Here is a 17,764-nt window from a genome sequence, read left to right on the forward strand (position 1 = left end):
TGATCGTAGAATCATGAAATTTGGCGCAGAGGTAGATGGTGACAAGAGAAGTAAAAAATATTATTACGGCAACGCCGTCCGCCCAACCAAATGTCGGCCATATTGCTTCAAAAATGGCTAAACATGATTTTGGAGTTTTTCCAAACGTCGTACTTTTACGAACTCCTCCCAGGGCGTTGGCCCTAAAAAGCTGAAATTTGGTGAAAATGCTACTGAGGAGTGGGACATCAAAAGTTATCCAAATTACATTGATACCTCTCACGGTCTCTGTGCGGCGAAGCCGCAAACTGTAGCTAGAATTTCAGAAATCTCCCATATTTAAAATTTCTGCCGTTTGCGCAGATAAAGTCCGAATTGCGTCAAATTAGAATCAGTTGTTAAACTCTTTGCCCTAAACCCACTTGAAGTGAAATAAATTCATTTGGCGCCACAGCGCCCCCTACAGATTTTATATGGAGGTTAAATGTTTAGTTTTGCGAAATTATATGAAATTTGACACACAACTCAATTTTAGCATCCCCATCAAAAAAGTCAATGAGAGCCATGTCATAATTGTTATGGCGTTGCCGTAACGATGACCGAAACCTTCCATGTTATTCCAATGGGGAAATCGCCAGAACATGTTTACACTTTATACTTTCACAAACTCCTCTTAGGGCGTTAGCCCTATTAACCTGAAATTTGGTGAGACTCATCTTCAGGGGTGGACCATCAAAAGTGATCCACATTTTTATTCAAAGAGTCACGGTGTCTGTGCGGCAAAGCCGCACATTGTGCCAAAAATTCAGAATAAAATTGCTTTTTGATGGTAAAACAAAGGGGAGAAGATGTGACAGCGTCACAGATTCAGCAGTAGGCGCAATAAAAGAACAATTGGGGCGCGTTAGCGCCCCCTCCTCTTGCGGCGTGGCGGCGGCGTGGTGAGGGCCGATCATTGCCGCTTGCGGCTATATTTGTTGTAAGTTTTATTAAGATAATACGTTTTATAAGAGTTTAAGTATAAGAGTTTTATAAGAGTTTTGTATTTTTGTATAAGTTATCTGTTTCTTTATTATTATACTTCTGTGCCTAATCTGTTTCTGTACCTAATATGTGTTGCAACAGTGGAATTTCCCCATTGTGGGACAAATAAAGGTGATCTTATCTTAAGGTACTATGGATTTACAGAATTTTTTTCTAACTGTGATGCTGATAATTCTTTTCATTTTATTTATTTTTCAATTACTTTGTTTGTTTGTAGCCAGACAGTGTATTTATTAAGAAAAATATGAATAAAATGTAACTTTTTTATCCTTGGACAACCTAAAAAACCCCAATCAAGAGGCCATGAAGACATTTTTTATTTTTGATAGATTGATTTCATCTGCTCTTTGGCTGCAGGTCCTCAAAAAACACCTTTGGAGATGAAATTCTAATTCTGACACATCAACAATCACCAATGTTTTGTTATTATAAATAAGGTGATGCTGGTATGAAATTCACTCACACAAGAAGAACTACACGAGGACACGAGGAAATGCCTGAGGAAATGAGAAATAAATGAGGAAAACGAGAAATAAATGAGGAAAACGAGAAATAAATGAGGAAAACGAGAAATAAATGAAGAAAACAGAAACATTTGTTAGTGCCATAATTGAATGCATTGTCAATACTGCAATGAGCTACTGTAATTTCAACTGTTCCCACACAGTCAGCACATCTTCAATCAGCACGTGGATGTCGCCTGAAAGAATCACGCTGAACTAAATGAGAACGATGTCCTGGCGTTGGCCATAATGCCGTGCACAGAGTGACATTTACCTCGCCATCACTGAAGCACATGTTGTTCAGCAGAGCCCGAGGTGAGCCCATTGTCATCACCACTCCACATTATGTTCTGCTCCATCTGAAGGACACGGCGGCTCTGCAGATCGTATGCAGCAGGAGCACGCTCTGTTCCAGAACTTTCCCTTTACCGAGGGAGACGGGTCTATACTTGATGTTTACTTTGCACACGTTTTCTGCCGGCGGTTTACTATAAGCAAACATAAAGGTGCATATGGAAGAGCTCTTTCTGCAAACTGTGAGGGAAATTGTTGTGGTATAAAATATGGTGAAAAAACATCATCTTTGTGACTATAAAATGGATCTTAATTTAGTTCTGTTACATTAAAACTGATTTAATTTGATTCCCAAATGATAGATATTCCTATTAACTGAATTATTACTTAGTTAGTCAGTAAACATAAGACATAAGTTAAACTGTAAATGGCAGCGCTGCCTTCTCTCATCCCCATTTCACACTAAACAGTCTAATAAAGAAAAAAATCCTTAAAAATAAAATAAAATAAACAAGAAGGAATTGGCCCACCACTTGATTTCCAGGATAATATCTTCCATAAATCTACATTTTTGACATCAAAGCTCAACACTACTTAGCAATGTGGTAACTAAACATTTAAAAAATCGCTAAATTATCAAAACATTTTACAGAATTTGAAGTTTTAAATGTGTTTTCTGGACTCAAAACGCCCACATTATGGTCAGCCTCCGTTACTGTTGACATTTAACATTTTCATTAAGAATCTATAAACACACATCTGTTTCCAGTACATTTGAACCATTTTCTCCATTATTGAGTTTTACGTGCCGTCCATAAACGTTCAACATTTCCCGTAGATACAAAGTCATTGTCATTGTCTGGGAGAAATAAATAGGACGTTTACTTCTGCAGCCACCGCACGCTCCGGCGTTGGCGAGCCACTGTCCACGATGTCCTTAAAGGTCAAAGAGAAAACGCTCCAGAAACAACAGGATGAACATAGACTGACTGTAGAAAAGAACACAGTCACTAGATTAGGGCTATTTTGTAATCATTTCCCTGATTCGTTTCATTGATTCGAGTGCATTTCAGCCTTGTTTGTGGTGAATATGCCGCGGCGGTGAGCTCGGTCTCCCTTGTCGCTCAGGCACAGGCTCCTCCTGAGTCTCCGTTCGACTAAATGCTAACAGGATTAGCCCCTCAGCTTCACTTGTTCTCACACACTTATCAGGCCCGAGCCAGTCTCCTGCGCCTCTGGACCATGAAAGGTCTGCCCCGAAAACTCTGACAGGTTCTTGCACAGTCACGGTGGTTTCCAAGAGACTTCCAGCAAACATTTAAATACGGCTTTTTACCCGGTGTGTATGACTTTATTGTTGACCTTCAAAGTCAAACTCGTGTTACGAAGTGATCTTTAAAACTTAATATCGCCAAAAAGTATCTGAAGATTTTCCGTGTCCTTGATAGAAATCTTACAAAATGTTACTCTCTTTCCAGGTCTGTATTCAATCAATAAAATGTAATAAAAATTTAAGGTCAGTTTTCAAATTCTATTCCCCTGCCTCTTTTAAGCATTATGGAATTTTGCTTCTACATCGTGAATAATTTGTTATGCAAGTTTTTTATATCAACAGAGAGAAGCACAGGTAAACACAAAATAGTCCCTTTATTTTTTCTACCTTAAGACTACACAGGGTCACCGATGTAGCTCTAAGAGTTATCTACATTTGCATTTTATTTACAGCATACTTGATGTTTTCATATTTACACAGCCAAAGAGAAGCGCTAAAAACACAGTGTTCCGAACAAAACAAGACATAAAACAAGTCCAAAAGTTAAAAAAAACAAAAGCATACAGTCTTCATCGCACAACAGTTTCAGTGCAGTTTTCCCACAATGCAAATATCCTTCATTCATAAGTTGAACATACATTTTATTTTTCTGGAAAATGGGCACTCAAACAACAGCATAAAAATAAAAATATCAGTGAAAATGTTGCGTTGACATTTATACAGATCTCGACAGCCAGTCATGCTCTCACCAGCGACACTCACAAACAAGAACAACTTTATGAGAATAACAGGAGTCAGTGTGCAGTGGCTTGGCATAGTTTATATAAGTACAACTCAAAGACGCGGCTCCAAAACAGTCTTAACTTCTCTGGAGCGGGACATTTTCAAAGGAGTGGACGTCCTCTTGAGGAGTATTCTGGAGGGCTTTACATCTGGTAGTATCAGACGCGACTCTGCAGGTCCAGCTGTGGAGTGAACGAACCCAATGGTGGAGAATGAAAGCACTTTGAAAGGTGCCCTGCTGGTGGCCCCGAGGGCAAAGGCAATTTGTAACCTCCATCTGGGCAACAGTATAAAACCAGAAGTCTCTCTGTGTCCGCTAATGTAGTGTGCGTCACTGGTAAGAATAGTTATCGTCTCGTTTTTTATAAATATTAAACACACTTCATTGGATAAGTGGTTTTGGAATACTGACAAAAGCTCAGTGGAAAAAACAAACCTCTTCATTTGAAAGCGAGGCCAGTTAATGTTACAGGTCAAATGAAAACAGTAATTGGCTGGAGAGAACTATTTTTCATAGTTTACTCCATTTGTTCAACACCCTCATGATGTGTGCAAGTACAACAACCAACAAGAAAGGGACGATAATTCACATTTTAAGTTCACATTTGTTATACTGTTAATTCATGATATAGCTATTTATAAAACCAACACAATTCAAACTGGTCCTGTAAAATACCTTTTCTTTAATACAGACAAAACTCAATGTTTCAGTCAAATTAAAGGAGCAGAGAATAAGTTAAGATTTTTCATGTTCTTCTAGTTCAACCAGAAACTCACAGGAACCAAACAAGTGTTGGCTGATTGAAGAAGTTTGAGAGATTTTGTTAATTTAACGGTCCAAAAAGAAGGCATGCACCTCGAGGTTGCCTTCACTTCTAGGACCACAGGTGAGTACCACGCTACCACAAAAAATACAAAATTAAATACAGAAAGACATCAGAGAAAAAGGTGCTTTGACAAGTTCAGCTGGGGTTGTGATGAAGGGCCCTACCACCAACAGAAATCTCTCTCATTATGTATGGATGACTGGGGATATGAGGGCTTCAAGTATTAAAAAGAAGTGATTAAAAGAGAAGGAATCTCCTTGGCTGAGGTGCTGAAAAAGGCAGAATGGAGCAAGCTTGTGAATAACAATCTATAAGTCTGGCAGCGGTGAGCCAGTGAACAAAATGCATTACCAGTTCTCCTCTTGGGTTCCTCTGAATCATCAACCACACGAGGAAATGGCATCGTAAAAATAAGTCACACGTTAATGTTCATCCTCTAGCAGCCGCACTTGGAGGGCAAAGACTGTTAAAGAAGGGCACTCTTCTCTTTATACAGTGCAACTGATTGCAACCATGTTTCTTATTTTTTCCCAGTTATTATAAAAGAAGTTGAGCACAGTCAATGAAAACAAAAGTGGTCATGTACACAACTGTCTTTGGCAAGAAGTCCCACATGAGGTTGTGGTCTCAGAGCGCCTGGCTCATGTCACCTGCGGCCCATTTCGCTCTGTCTCATGAAATGGATGTTGTTAACACTGTCGGCCAGCTCGGGGTACTGGTCCACTGACACCACGTAGTATCCGTCGTAGCCCTGGACCCGGCCTGAGCCCAGCAGCTGCTGCTTTTCTCCTTCAGTCCAGGTGCGGGAGCACTCCTCCCCGTCCCGCAGTCTCTGTCTCTCCCGAGACCAGGCCTGAGCCACAGCTCTCTGACGGGACAGCTCCAGCACGCGCACCTTCTCCTCGTCCACATTGCTGCCGTAGCGAGTGTTCAGGCACAGAGCGCCGTACTGAAGCTGGATGTCAGTGATGCGCCTAGTCCTGCCGTTCAGCACAGTGTTGACCTGGGTCACGGTCACATTCACGCCGTTCTCCAGCGTGCGGCGGCCCACTGTCATTCCAATGAGGGCCAGGTCTCCTTCTACTGAGCCCAGCTTCACAAAGTAGTGAGTGTCCACTCCAGTGATGGTGAAGTGCAGGTTCTCTAAGTAGAAGGCGTCATTCAGAACTGCAGCCATGCGCCGGCCGTCCTCATTGGCCAGGCTGATGATGTCTGTGGTGATACGGCCGCCTCGGATGGCAAACTTTACCCCCTTCCCAAAGATGGAGCCCCCAGAGGCAAACAGGATCTTGTCCTCTGTCTGGGGACATCCAGCACTTTTGGCTCCGTAGATCTGTCCAAACCGCTCCAGCTTCACAAAGGCCTTGAGCTGCCGCTGCACTTCACACTGGACTCCCAGCAACGACTGGAAAAAAGGACAATGTGGTGAGTCACAGCTAAAGAAACAACAGGCATCTTTAAAAACATGTATGTTTAGTCTATTCACAATAGCATTTTATGTATGTATTTTGTGTCTATTAAAAAAGAGTCCTCTCACTACTTTTAAGATATATTTTAGCCTTAATATGACGTTCCCTCTTACCTAGCATTGATACCAATCTGAAGTGCATAATTTTGATATCATTTGATCTGACGTATCAAGAGTTAATTCCCCTCAGTTCGTATCAATGAAAACAAATTACATGCCGCTTTGAAGATAAAAATGGATGTCACGTTCTTGAGGTAGGCCGAGGAGGTGTTTGTCGCCTAATGCACATCTCTCTGATCTTTTGTGACAGGCATGATATTTTCCAAAAGGGTAAAATAACTGTTTTGTGACAGCCACGCCGCACCAAACACGAGCCATGCGTTGCTCCAATCCAGGGCATATTTTCCTCCCCCCTTAGGATCAAAGCACTGTGTGGATGCTACGACTCCTCAGCCAAAATTAATACTTTGTTTTAATGCTACTTGACAGCTGATACTCCCGGGAAAGGAAGACGGACTCTAATGATTCAAATAAAAGGACAGATGTGTGGAGAGAGGCCAGGGAAGCGGCGCGCCAGAACACATCTAATCCACGACAAAGCAGGCGCCGAGTCTGTGCCCGTCAGAAGAGGCCGCGCACTTCCCCAGGATTTTTATCAGCCGCTCACACTGTCGGCTTCTAAATGGGTCTGTGCGGCTGGTCAGGAGATGGCTGCAGGCACAGAGACCACCTCCTACCATCCATTTGAGAGAGATGAGGGTGTCGAGGGATCGGGGGCGCCGGTGCAGCTGGACGGGGGCACCTCTTGGGAGCATTTACCCCCCGGCGACACTTCACACCAGGCCACGCCGTGTTTGTTTAGGAGGTAAATATGGTGACCGGGTCAGCTGTCCCCAGAGCCTTAGCTGCACAACACATCACAGGTTTATTGTGGTTTTGAAATATGAATAAATATCACAAGGAGAGGTGCGCAAAGACGTGGTTATTTAGAAAATATTGTGAATGTTGAGCTGATAAAAAAAGTTTTATAAATTAGTTTTATACTTCCTAATGCTAAAAGGTTGTATATCTGTGATTACATTTTACATTTTACAACACTGTTCTGTTAGTTTGACATGATATTGCCTGACTTTCATTATCGGGATGCGCCAAAAAAAATCAAAAATCAAAATATTAAATTTTGTCAATATCCCCAATATAAAATATTTTAATACAGCAATAGTCTACAAACATTCAAGCAATTAATGAAACTGTGATAAAATGTTGACCCCATTTGAATAGTTAAACGTTTTCCTTGGGGTGAACGCTATTTTATTTATTTAACGTAGGTTCAATTGTCGGAATTTTTTTTAGTGCGTCTTACCATTGTAAAGCACTTTGAATTGCCCTTTTACGAATTGTGCTCTATAAATAAATGTGATTGATTGATTAAAAAACAACAACAAAAGTTCAGAAATATCAGCTTATACCCTGTTTTGACTGTTGACTACGTTTATCAATTTATTCATTTTTAATCAGCTCTTTTTGTTGCATTTTTTACTATAAACAATTTGCGTGATGGTAAAATCATATGCACACCTTCAAAACAACATTCATGATGCTCTACCTTTTCCACTGAAATATTTTTAATTCATGTAATATGGATCAACAACATCAAACGATTTAATGAAAACCTACATAACCTAATAATGTAAAATGAAACCTATAAATATCTCATTATTCAACATATTTATTGACTATCACATGCTTCTTTTTGATTTCGCTCCTATCTAGGGAAAAGCACCATTGTCCCTTTGCCTTCCCTTCTCAAAGCCAGAAGGAGGAACAGCTCTTACTGCACCAGAATAGTCAGCGTCAGCCCGGTCCTGAAAGAGAGATCAAGGCTGGAGCAGAACACAGCTCATCGGTCTGCCTCCGCACGCCGCTTTTCAATCAGAGACGGGCGTAGCAGCATGACGAAGTAAGACTTTCAATGAAAAGACAGAGACACGGCCTGGCTCCTCGCCTCTTCTGTGTTTTAGAAGGTGTACATGGGACATACGACGTGTTACTTTACGGGCAGCTGAGTCTAAATGGGTTCGAAACGTGACGTATTCAAAGGTTTGTCGTGGTCTTATTGCTCATTTGTATAATATGAGTTTAGCATTGCCCTAAAACCTTTGTTGTATGTTTTGACAGTCGACAAAGTGACGTTCTACAGTATTTGTGTTTTTTAATGAGGGCAGTCAGGGAATATGTCACGAGGATCAAGACGGCTTTAAGCAGCTCTGAGCACGTGCCTGGAGCGTGCAGCTTTCTAGACAAGAATACCGCGCGCGCAGAGTAAAGTGCAATTATCTTCATCTTCCCTGGTGATCACTTCTAAAGGTATGAAGAAAGAAAGACGACTCCCGAATGATTCACAAACACCGAAAACCTCAAAATCTAGGTTAACTTGGCTATTTAAAGCCTCATTTACACACTAACAATAATGAGTGTTTATTTTGCGGTGAATGCCTGGCTGTGCTGATATTATTCGCACGATTTAGTTGAAAAGACGCAATTTCAGGTTCCAGTAAACAATGCTTCACATATAATATCGTAGGGCTGGGAGATAACATTAATCAAAAGGCTTGAATTAATCAAATCAATTCAAGTCTTTAATAATGGACGATGTGAAAAGACAACTTCAGCGCCATTTCACACTTGTCCATCGCGACTCTTTTCAAAGAACGAACCGACTAAAGTCCAGTACATATCTAACTGCTGGGTTTTAAGTTGATTTTAGTTTTAATCGCTTAATAAGAGCTGCGCGTTGCGTCTTTGAGGAGCGTCGAGTAGTTTAATCTATTGTCCCGTCGCGGAGGGCACAGAGTGCGGGACATTACAGACGCTTTCTGTTCTAACTCTGCCTCGCTCATATATATATATTTTTTATGTGCCTCTACTACATTTGTGAGTGACGTTGTCTCTGCTCAAGTCACTGTTTGTCCTCTCAGCCCAGCTCCGGCTCCGCCCCGTCTCCCCTGGGTGCGAGTATCCATGATGACGACAGTAAATGTTGCGCACACGAGACTGGGCAGAGACTTCAGCGTGAACCGGGTCGAGACGAGAGCGAGGTCAATACAGGATTTACAGAAAAGACTATATTGAACGACGATGAAAATAAAACAAGCAAATGATAAATTGAACCGGGCTAGATGACGTTGTAAAAAGAGTATAACCGATTAAACCAATTTACAACAAACTAAAATAGCCATAGGCATTATAGGCTTTATAAATATCAGGCATAATAAAATGTTATGGGCTTCCCCAAAGAGCAGCGGCGGCGGTGACTTTGATTTAAACCGTCCAAAGTGTGTAAACAATTCAAGGTTTTATTTGTTTAGTCATATCGCCCCGCCCTACAATATGGAATACTTCGCAGGAGAAGCCCTGTATCTGTTATCTAAACGCACAGAGCGGCTGTTATTCACAAGGAAAATACAGCTGAATCGTTTTGGCAGAGGGGTTCAATTGCCAGTTGATAATATTTCTTCTGCTATTTGAAAGATTTGCTCATTTGCGAGATCCAAGGTAACTACCGCTTTGGTCAAAATTGCAAACCGCATCTCAAAAAATAAGTGTTGCGTTTATTCTTTCTTATCTACGGCGCTATTCCATCGTATCTGCTTTCAAATATGCTCGAGAATGGAAATAGGCGAAATGCGTTGGATTGAATTAGATGGCTCCTGTGATGCAGCGCGGTTAGATTACTCCCTTGAGAGACTTCAACCAAATCTGAACACGTACTGGACATACAAGTGTAGTGAGGGAGGAGCCGGGGCCAAATGCATTCGATCCTGTGTCACATATTTAAATTGTCTTCTACTGTACATATTTATTTAGCTTTGATGTCACGTAATACTGTCACAAATCCTGTAGAAAGGCAACTTGGCATATGATTTTTATATGTTTTGTGCTCACCAGTATGTGTTATTTTATTGTAAATACTGCTTTTGAGTTGTTTTGGCTGTTTTAAACATGCTCAGGGCAGTACAATTAGCCATAAAAAGCCCAAACATTATATAGAGGTGTCAAGGTTATTTAGTTATTTATTTATATTTGTTCAGTAAAAATTAAAAGTAAAAATTGCGCCGAATGATGCTGCAGTCTGAATGCCCCATAAGAACTAAAACAAACCGTTTTAGAGGACAAATGACATGTTTTAACTTCAATCTACAGTCCAAAATATGCACACGACACTTATTTCTTTTAATCTAAATGTTCAATTTTGATAAGTTGGTCACAAACTTGAGGAAATAATGTCTCTATTGTTTGGCCATGTTCTCAGTAATCGTTAAATCATGTCGTTTTTTTCTACATTAACACTAACGTTTGAGACATCCCTGCATGTTAATTATACTTAATCTGTTAAATGTGTTGTGACAAAGTTCAAGTCAAATTTAAAAGCATGTTTTGCCTCGCACAGATTAAAAGGAGGTAGGATCCGGCGGTTTACACCTACACGCACTGCCTGTAAATATGACTCCTCGCCGTGTTTGCTCGTAACACAGGTCACCGATTTACATAACGGTGCGTTTTATAATCCCCGCAGCTCACAGCCTTCACCCAGATAAGAACGACACATTTTAATGACACCCGGGCGGTCGCCGAGTGTCGAGGAACACAGGCCGGGCCTCCACCTCGGTGTCATTCACTAGCCTCGCTGTAACCAAAGCTAGGACTAAAGCTGCCTTGTCAATAATTTAGGTGGAGCTGGAGACAACTTAAAAGGGCTTGATAAATGCACAAAGCAGAGTCATGTCTGATGCTCCTCAGACCTTGGCTAACGGTGTAAACCTGAGATGAAATCAATGGCCGGTGGTGGAGGGGACGGAGAGAATTTCCCTAATGGCACAGCAATTACAAGGGCTGTTTAGTCTGACCCCGTTCCCCAAGAAGAGGACTTCATGGAGCAGGGCCCGACTTGCTGGGTCGTGCTCGAGCCTGATTGCTGGCACTTTCGCTGGGACTGCAGACACGCTCGTTATCTAGTCGCTAATGATGTGGAAAGATGAGTATTTTAACGCTGATTTCGGGGAAAGTTTGTTGAGCGCGTTACCTTGGTGCTGTCCCACTCCTGAGTCTTGATCTGGGTGCGGACCAGCTCATACGAGGGCTCCATCGCTTCCGTGTTTGGCTTTCGGTAACCGGGGATCACGTTGTACAGCTGGAAGCCAAATGTCACCAGCCAGCTGTTCACGTCTGTGGAGAAGAGCGACGTTAAAGATGATTCGGTTAGTCGATAATTGTGATTGAACTAAAGAAATAATCGTTGTGACCATTTTAGAAGCAAAATGAAGTATTTTCACTTAAAGAGGCTGTACCCAATTTCATGTAATAACACGTCAATCTGTTGTTAGCATGCTTATGTCTGTTAGCTTAACTGTGATACCAAACTTGCAAGTTTTGAAAGTTGTGAAAAGCTCTTATATTTAAATATTTAGGACACTCTAGAGGCATTAAGTAAGTAAGAAATACATGTAGACGGCTGTAAAGACGTTAAAAATACTAAATTACTTCTGTTTTCCATGTTTTTAATCAGGTACAGCGCCTTTAAATCTATATTAAAAAAGTACGCCTACCTAAATATGAACAACTTTTTTACTGTCACATTAAGCATTTATTTTTTATTTCATATTCGTGGGCAATTACTTTCGTACTCACATGCAATAGTGTCACATTAATTGTGCATATAACTGATGAAAATAGAGTGTTTATTTTACCATTATTATTAGTATTATCTTGTCTTACGCTAGCTGTTTTTTTAATTTTATTTTTATCTTTATTTATTTTTTCCCCTCCATTCCTTATTAGGAAATGAGAGGTTTTGTCTATAGGAGTTTTTGTTTATAAGAGTTTTGTTTATAAGAGTTTATAAGAGACTTTCTATAGGTTATCTGTCTTTTCCTCTGTATCTACTTGCGTTGCAACAATGAAATTTCCCCATGTGTGGACAATAAAGGATTATCTTATCTTATTTTTACTTCAAAATGTTCAATTTCATAAAGCTGATCACAAACTTGAGGAAAAGTAACATGTTTGAGAAGAAACAGTTGTTTTGTCATGCTCTCAGTAAATAATCGGGAAAAATCGTTTAAATTTCGTGTTTTTTCTCACATGAATTAACGCTTGATATCCCTGGTGGAGAAGACGCCACAGACACGGACAGTAATCATTTGTTTCGCGAGACAAAGTCATGTGTAGCCACTGTTGACATTTGTGAAAAATCTATTTATTTGGCTCAACAGTTTGACATTGCGGAGTCAAGTGGTTGTCTCCTCCAAGCGCTCCTCACTTAGTTTGAGCACTTTATTTGTTTGGGAAAGAGGACAGGCTGTAATAAACACTTGAAATAGTGGCTGTGAATCACGTCCACCGCTGCAGGTGCCGCACTAATGACACGCAGCTGGGACCCGCTGTGACATCTCCGAGTGTCCGCCGCCGTTATAATTAAAACGTGTAATTTTATGTCATCTCTAAGCACCTCGACACGACCGGTTACTTGAATGAACTAGATGTCCAGGCGGTTCTTGTAATCGGGACATTACTGGTCGAGCAACTGTTGCGTAAAGTGAGTCAACATCACCTGCAGTGATCCTGTGATATTCCGTGAATCCTGAATATCATGTCAAAAGGCTGAAGCCAGACAAATGGAAAGAAGTGTATGAGTGTGTTCTCCGCGTCACTGATTTAAGGCAGAGGTTTTTTTTTTTGAACAAGGAAAGGACAGGGTCATTTAATCAAAGGAAGAAAAATGTTGGCGCCATCGATCACATTTTGAGTAGACGGACTGCTTTACATTCAAATACCAATCAGCGGCGAAGGTTGGACATTAAATGCTACAAAGCAGCTTGGTTATAAAACAAAACAGAACAAAACTATACTTTTTATTTATATATGATTATGATAATGACAAATTTTAATAAATTTTTGGTGTAAAATAAGATATGTCACTACTAATTAGTGTTGTCACAATACTAACATTTCAAACTCAATTTTGATACTAAGAAATCGCCTGAATACTAGATACAAGTGTCAATACAAAATGATTGTACCGGGACTCGCTCTAAAATTGTCACATTTTTGTGTCGACACTTGCTAAAATGAGTATCTAATTTCGACTAATATTTGATTTTGGTACTTTTGACAACCTCACTACCTTTATGTAGTTATTTGTAAAAGCGAAAGTGTCTTTGCTAAAGCTGTTTTGCTTCCAGCCTCAGAGCCTGATACAGACAGACCTGGCTGAGCCTTCTATGGATCCATTGTGCTCTGTCTCTCCACTGGGGTGCTTTCATTGCCATTTACCTCCTGCCTACCACAAAGCGACACAGAATGATACAATATTTCCAGTGAAGAGACCGGGGTGTTTAACAACAGAGGTTGTTTTGCTCTACAGAATTGTTCCCTTTGAGCACCTAAGAAGCCGTAGCCTGCAGATGCACCACAACAACCCTGGATCCCAATAAGAATGCTCTTGAAACCTATTTTTGGCAGCTTCTATTCTTCAATTAATTTTTACCCATACCAATATATTCTCAGCTGTCTAAAGGGACACTGCAGCACACATAGCCAAAGTAAATTAATTGGTTGTCATACACAAATTAATAAATAATTTGCCTCTATTTTGGCACTTCTTTATTGTATAATTTGACAAGTCCCATATTCTGACATACCTGTCATGTAGCACTTGATCTCCTCGTTGTTGCTCAGTGGATTGTTGTTCTTGAACATATACAGGTTGAATGGCACAATGTGGTTGCTGTTGAGGCGTTTCCAGATGTTGTGATTGGGCGTGGTCCAGCGCCCCGTGAGGACGTCATAGTCTCTGCGCCCCATGTGCACCAGTCTGCTCAGGGGCTCGTACAGACCCCCCTGGTACCCGATGACGACCTGCAAGCTGGGGTTAGAATCCAAGTAGACCTCTCCGTACGCTGTGTGCAAAATCTGTTTGATCATGATCCCAGAGCCGCTGAAAACCGCCAGAGGAGTGCCGATGTTGTCACAGGCCACGTAAAACTCATCCCCGCTGCTCAGCTCCATGGCGAACAGGTGTCCTTGTAAATCGTAGTACAGGGAGGTAATTTCAGAGCTGGAGTGGTTGTACATGTGTGTTACGCGCGTGGGGCTCGACAGGTCTGCGTAGAAAAACTGCAAGTGATGTCCCGTCAAGCTCCTGCTCGACACTCTCCTCCCCAACCCGTCATAGCGATATTTGATGCTCCACCCGCTCACTTTGTTGTACACTTTAATCAGAAGACCGGCAGAGTTGTATTCAAAGTAATCGTTGCCTCTTTGCTTCAGGAAACCGTCTTCATCCATTCTATACTGCACATCTCCCAAGCGAGTGATGCGGTCTCGGATGTCGTAGCGCAGCGGCGTCAGTCTGGCGCTGTTCCCGGGGCTGAGCAGGTGCAGGTTTCCGTTCAAGTCGTAGCTGTACCTCCACAACGACTTGTCATTGATGGACACCACTTGCAATTGTCCGTCGGCGTCGTACTCGTAAGTGTATCGCGTGGTGTTGGCATAGGGCCCCACTTTCAGCTCCTTGGCGACCACGCGGCCCATGTTGTCGTATTGCACCATCATCCAGTACATCAGCGAGCGGAAGATCTCGTACTGGACCTCCTTCACTCGCCCGTAGGCGTCAAAGTGTTTCGTGTGGGTCATCACAGCCGTCGTGATGATCTGATTGATGTCGTAATAAATGACTCCGAACTTGCCGAACTGCTCCGTTTTGCCGGATACGTCGTCGTACCGGTATAAGTCGATCGGCAGAGGCGTTTCGTTGATTACGGCCTGCATGCTCGTCACCCTGAAGCTGTTGTCGTAGACGTAATCGAACCTGGCGTTGACCATGCCCTCCTCGCTGAACCTGAAGATCTGCCTGTCGATGAGCGGGCCGATTTGCCTGTAGCGAATGGTGCACGTGAAACCTTCACTCTGCAGATTCACCGTCTTAAGCATCCCGGCCACTTCGTCGTAGGAGAAGCCGATTCGCGTGGTGTCGTAGAGGATTTCCAGCAGTTTGGAGAGTTTGCCGTATTTGTAGATGACCCTGCGTCCCGTGCCCAGATAGGTGGTCTGCAGCAGCTGCCCGTCCTCGCTGTAGTCCTGAAGCACAGAGGCGTTTCCTTCCGGCGGGTGGTATGTGTTTCTGTAGTAACCGATGGAGTGGGTGGTCTCCAGGGTCTGACGAGCCACGTTGGGCATCGTCACCGAAGACAATCTGTTGTTTTTGTCAAACTCGAAGATGTATTGCCTTTGGCTGTAGAGAAGCAGCACCATCGACTGTGGACAAGAACAGGAACAACATCATGAGGATTCGGTTACATGTGAGTTTGAGTGCAAAATCATCTTATCACAAAGGCCAAACAAAATGTCAGAAGCAATTACACAGTAAGCTGGAGTCTGAACACATCTATTTTTATCTTGAAAGTGATATTTGATTGTTTGTCTTGTCTTAAGTGCATCTTAGCCACTCTTGCTCAAGCTTCCTGTTATTTTTTTAATCCAAGAGTCTTTTGATCCAACAACTCTGAACAAGCTGTTTTTTCCACAACTGGAAGATTTCCATCTCTTTCTGTTTTGGCCTGATAAATCAAGTCTTTGTACTAGTTTAAAAGCTGTCACAGCAAGCTGACAGAGCCCAGCATTTAGAGCAAATGGAAAATCTAAAGTAGACTATTAACGAGGTGATAAGATTCTATTTCCATTGCATGTCTAAGCTGGAAAAACTCTTCACCTTTCCACCAACAAACCTGGCTTCAATTAGTGAGAAGAAAGTGACATTCTACCCTGTTCCTGTCATGCGAGTTATTTCAGGATGAACTTTGCTGTCATAATCAGAACACAGTATCACGTCTCGGGCAAAACTAGACAGCTTTAATTACATTTCTGTTGATATCTCTGCCATTGGCGATAAAGCAGTCAAACACTCCCCAAGAACGCTGGAGTTAACATCTAACATCTAAAAATTACACATCAAACTTTACAAATGTTATCAGCAGAGCATCTGTGTGCTTTCAGACTAAATTGACAAGAACAAAAACAATATTTTTCCAATCGTTCACAATCAAGTCTGAACAGTTTTTAAAAAAACAAAACAATAAAGTAAGAGAATACCTTTTCCAAATAGGTGTAAGTCCATGATTTTCCATCGGCGAAGATCTGAGAGGTGATTCTGCCGTTGGGGTCGTACTCCATGCGCACGGACATGGTGCCCCTCTGGATCCCGGCTACGTGGCCCCCGGGAGAGTAGGTCACATTCACCCCATTCAGGCGACTGCTCGGGGCCCAGAGCGTGGGGCGTCCGGCGTGATCATAGTGGATACGCAGCGTGAACTTGCGGTGATCATCATACACCTTCTCTGTACGAGTGATGCGGTCGAAGTCCAGCGAGAGCAGATTCCTGTTATGAACCTATAACAGAGAAACACAAAATATCACAGTATTTAACATATACTTGGCAACGTAGGCGCCTTAAAAGCAATACTATAAGGTTGATAGCTCTTTTTTTAAGCTTGAAATGGAAATGACAAAACCTCCTTTATCTTGCACATTTGTCTGATTGTTTGTTTGCCCTGAATGCACACGGCTGACCCTTGGCTCCTGTGTGATCCGGGCTCTGGCGAGGGTAATCCTTCAGGCTGTGTCCAGGTCAGTGCAGAAACAAAGCAGCTTTCATGTTTTGTGTTTGAGGAAGCTTTATGTTCAGGCCAAAAAGATGAAGCAAACACAACTACGCACCTATAGACCAAACTGTGCTGGAATAAGATGTAGACAGCGATGTTAAGGCTTTAAGTTAGCAAATACTACAGAACTGTGGCTTTTAATCTGGCCAATGTGTTGATAATTAAAAATAATCATTTCAGTGTGAACATCCAAAATCCAAATGACAGTACATGTTCAAATGTTGTCACTAAAACCAATTTGGAAGATGTAAATAACGCCCTGAAATATCAGAGCAAACTTAAATGCAGAAATATTGATTTGGCTGCAATTACCGAAGGATATTTATGAAAAATGGCATTTCCATCTGAGTGAAAGACCACACGCTGCATGAAATTTCCTGGAGCCTAAATACAGGGTGCTTGTATTGAGATTGCCTTTAGGAGAAAATAAGGAGTGAGAGATAGAGAAGGTTTCAGGATCTGGTTGGCCAATTACTTGACAGGGTGTAAAAAAAAACTACAGCCAAGATCCAAACATCCCATGAGAAAAGAAGAATTACTTTTAAATTGAACATATCCTCCAGGACAAAAAAATAAAACGCAGGGAAGATGGTGTTGGAAATATTTCAAACATACAGTAGTTCTACTTTGAACTGAGCCCACATATAAGCGACACATGATCTGTGCATCAAAATGAATGATTTTGTGTCAAGTCTTGACTGTAGACTCACAATAAAACTTAAAAAAACAACAACTAAAAAACTGTTTCAGGATTATCAGAGATCGCTCGTCTTTTGAAAGGTTTTGTGTTTTTGTCAATACAATGATTTTGTCTCAGCTGTTGTACTGTTGCACTGGGCTCAGACTCTGAAGCCTCTACAACTGCACTAATACAG

The 17,764-nt window shown here is 41.7% G+C and overlaps 1 protein-coding gene across 2 annotated transcripts in view; it reads right to left on the minus strand.

The window, feature by feature from the left end:
- Nucleotides 1–3,448: 3,448 nt before the first annotated feature.
- tenm4 (teneurin transmembrane protein 4) overlaps nucleotides 3,449–17,764 on the minus strand; it is a 120,391-nt gene continuing 106,075 nt past the window's right edge. For both annotated transcript variants that reach the window (XM_072453164.1, XM_072453172.1), the window contains 4 exons: nucleotides 16,321–16,617; nucleotides 13,872–15,486; nucleotides 11,255–11,397; nucleotides 3,449–6,108 (listed from right to left, as the gene is read on the minus strand). In XM_072453164.1, coding sequence (XP_072309265.1) covers nucleotides 5,350–6,108; nucleotides 11,255–11,397; nucleotides 13,872–15,486; nucleotides 16,321–16,617 — 2,814 coding nt within the window. In that variant the 3' untranslated portion in view covers nucleotides 3,449–5,349. The remainder of the gene's footprint in view (nucleotides 6,109–11,254; nucleotides 11,398–13,871; nucleotides 15,487–16,320; nucleotides 16,618–17,764) is intronic.

The sequence above is a fragment of the Eucyclogobius newberryi genome, unplaced genomic scaffold (assembly GCF_026437365.1).
Source record: "Eucyclogobius newberryi isolate DKJ021-1_F unplaced genomic scaffold, fEucNew1.0.hap1 SCAF_10, whole genome shotgun sequence".
In the NCBI taxonomy this organism is placed as follows: domain Eukaryota; kingdom Metazoa; phylum Chordata; class Actinopteri; order Gobiiformes; family Gobiidae; genus Eucyclogobius; species Eucyclogobius newberryi.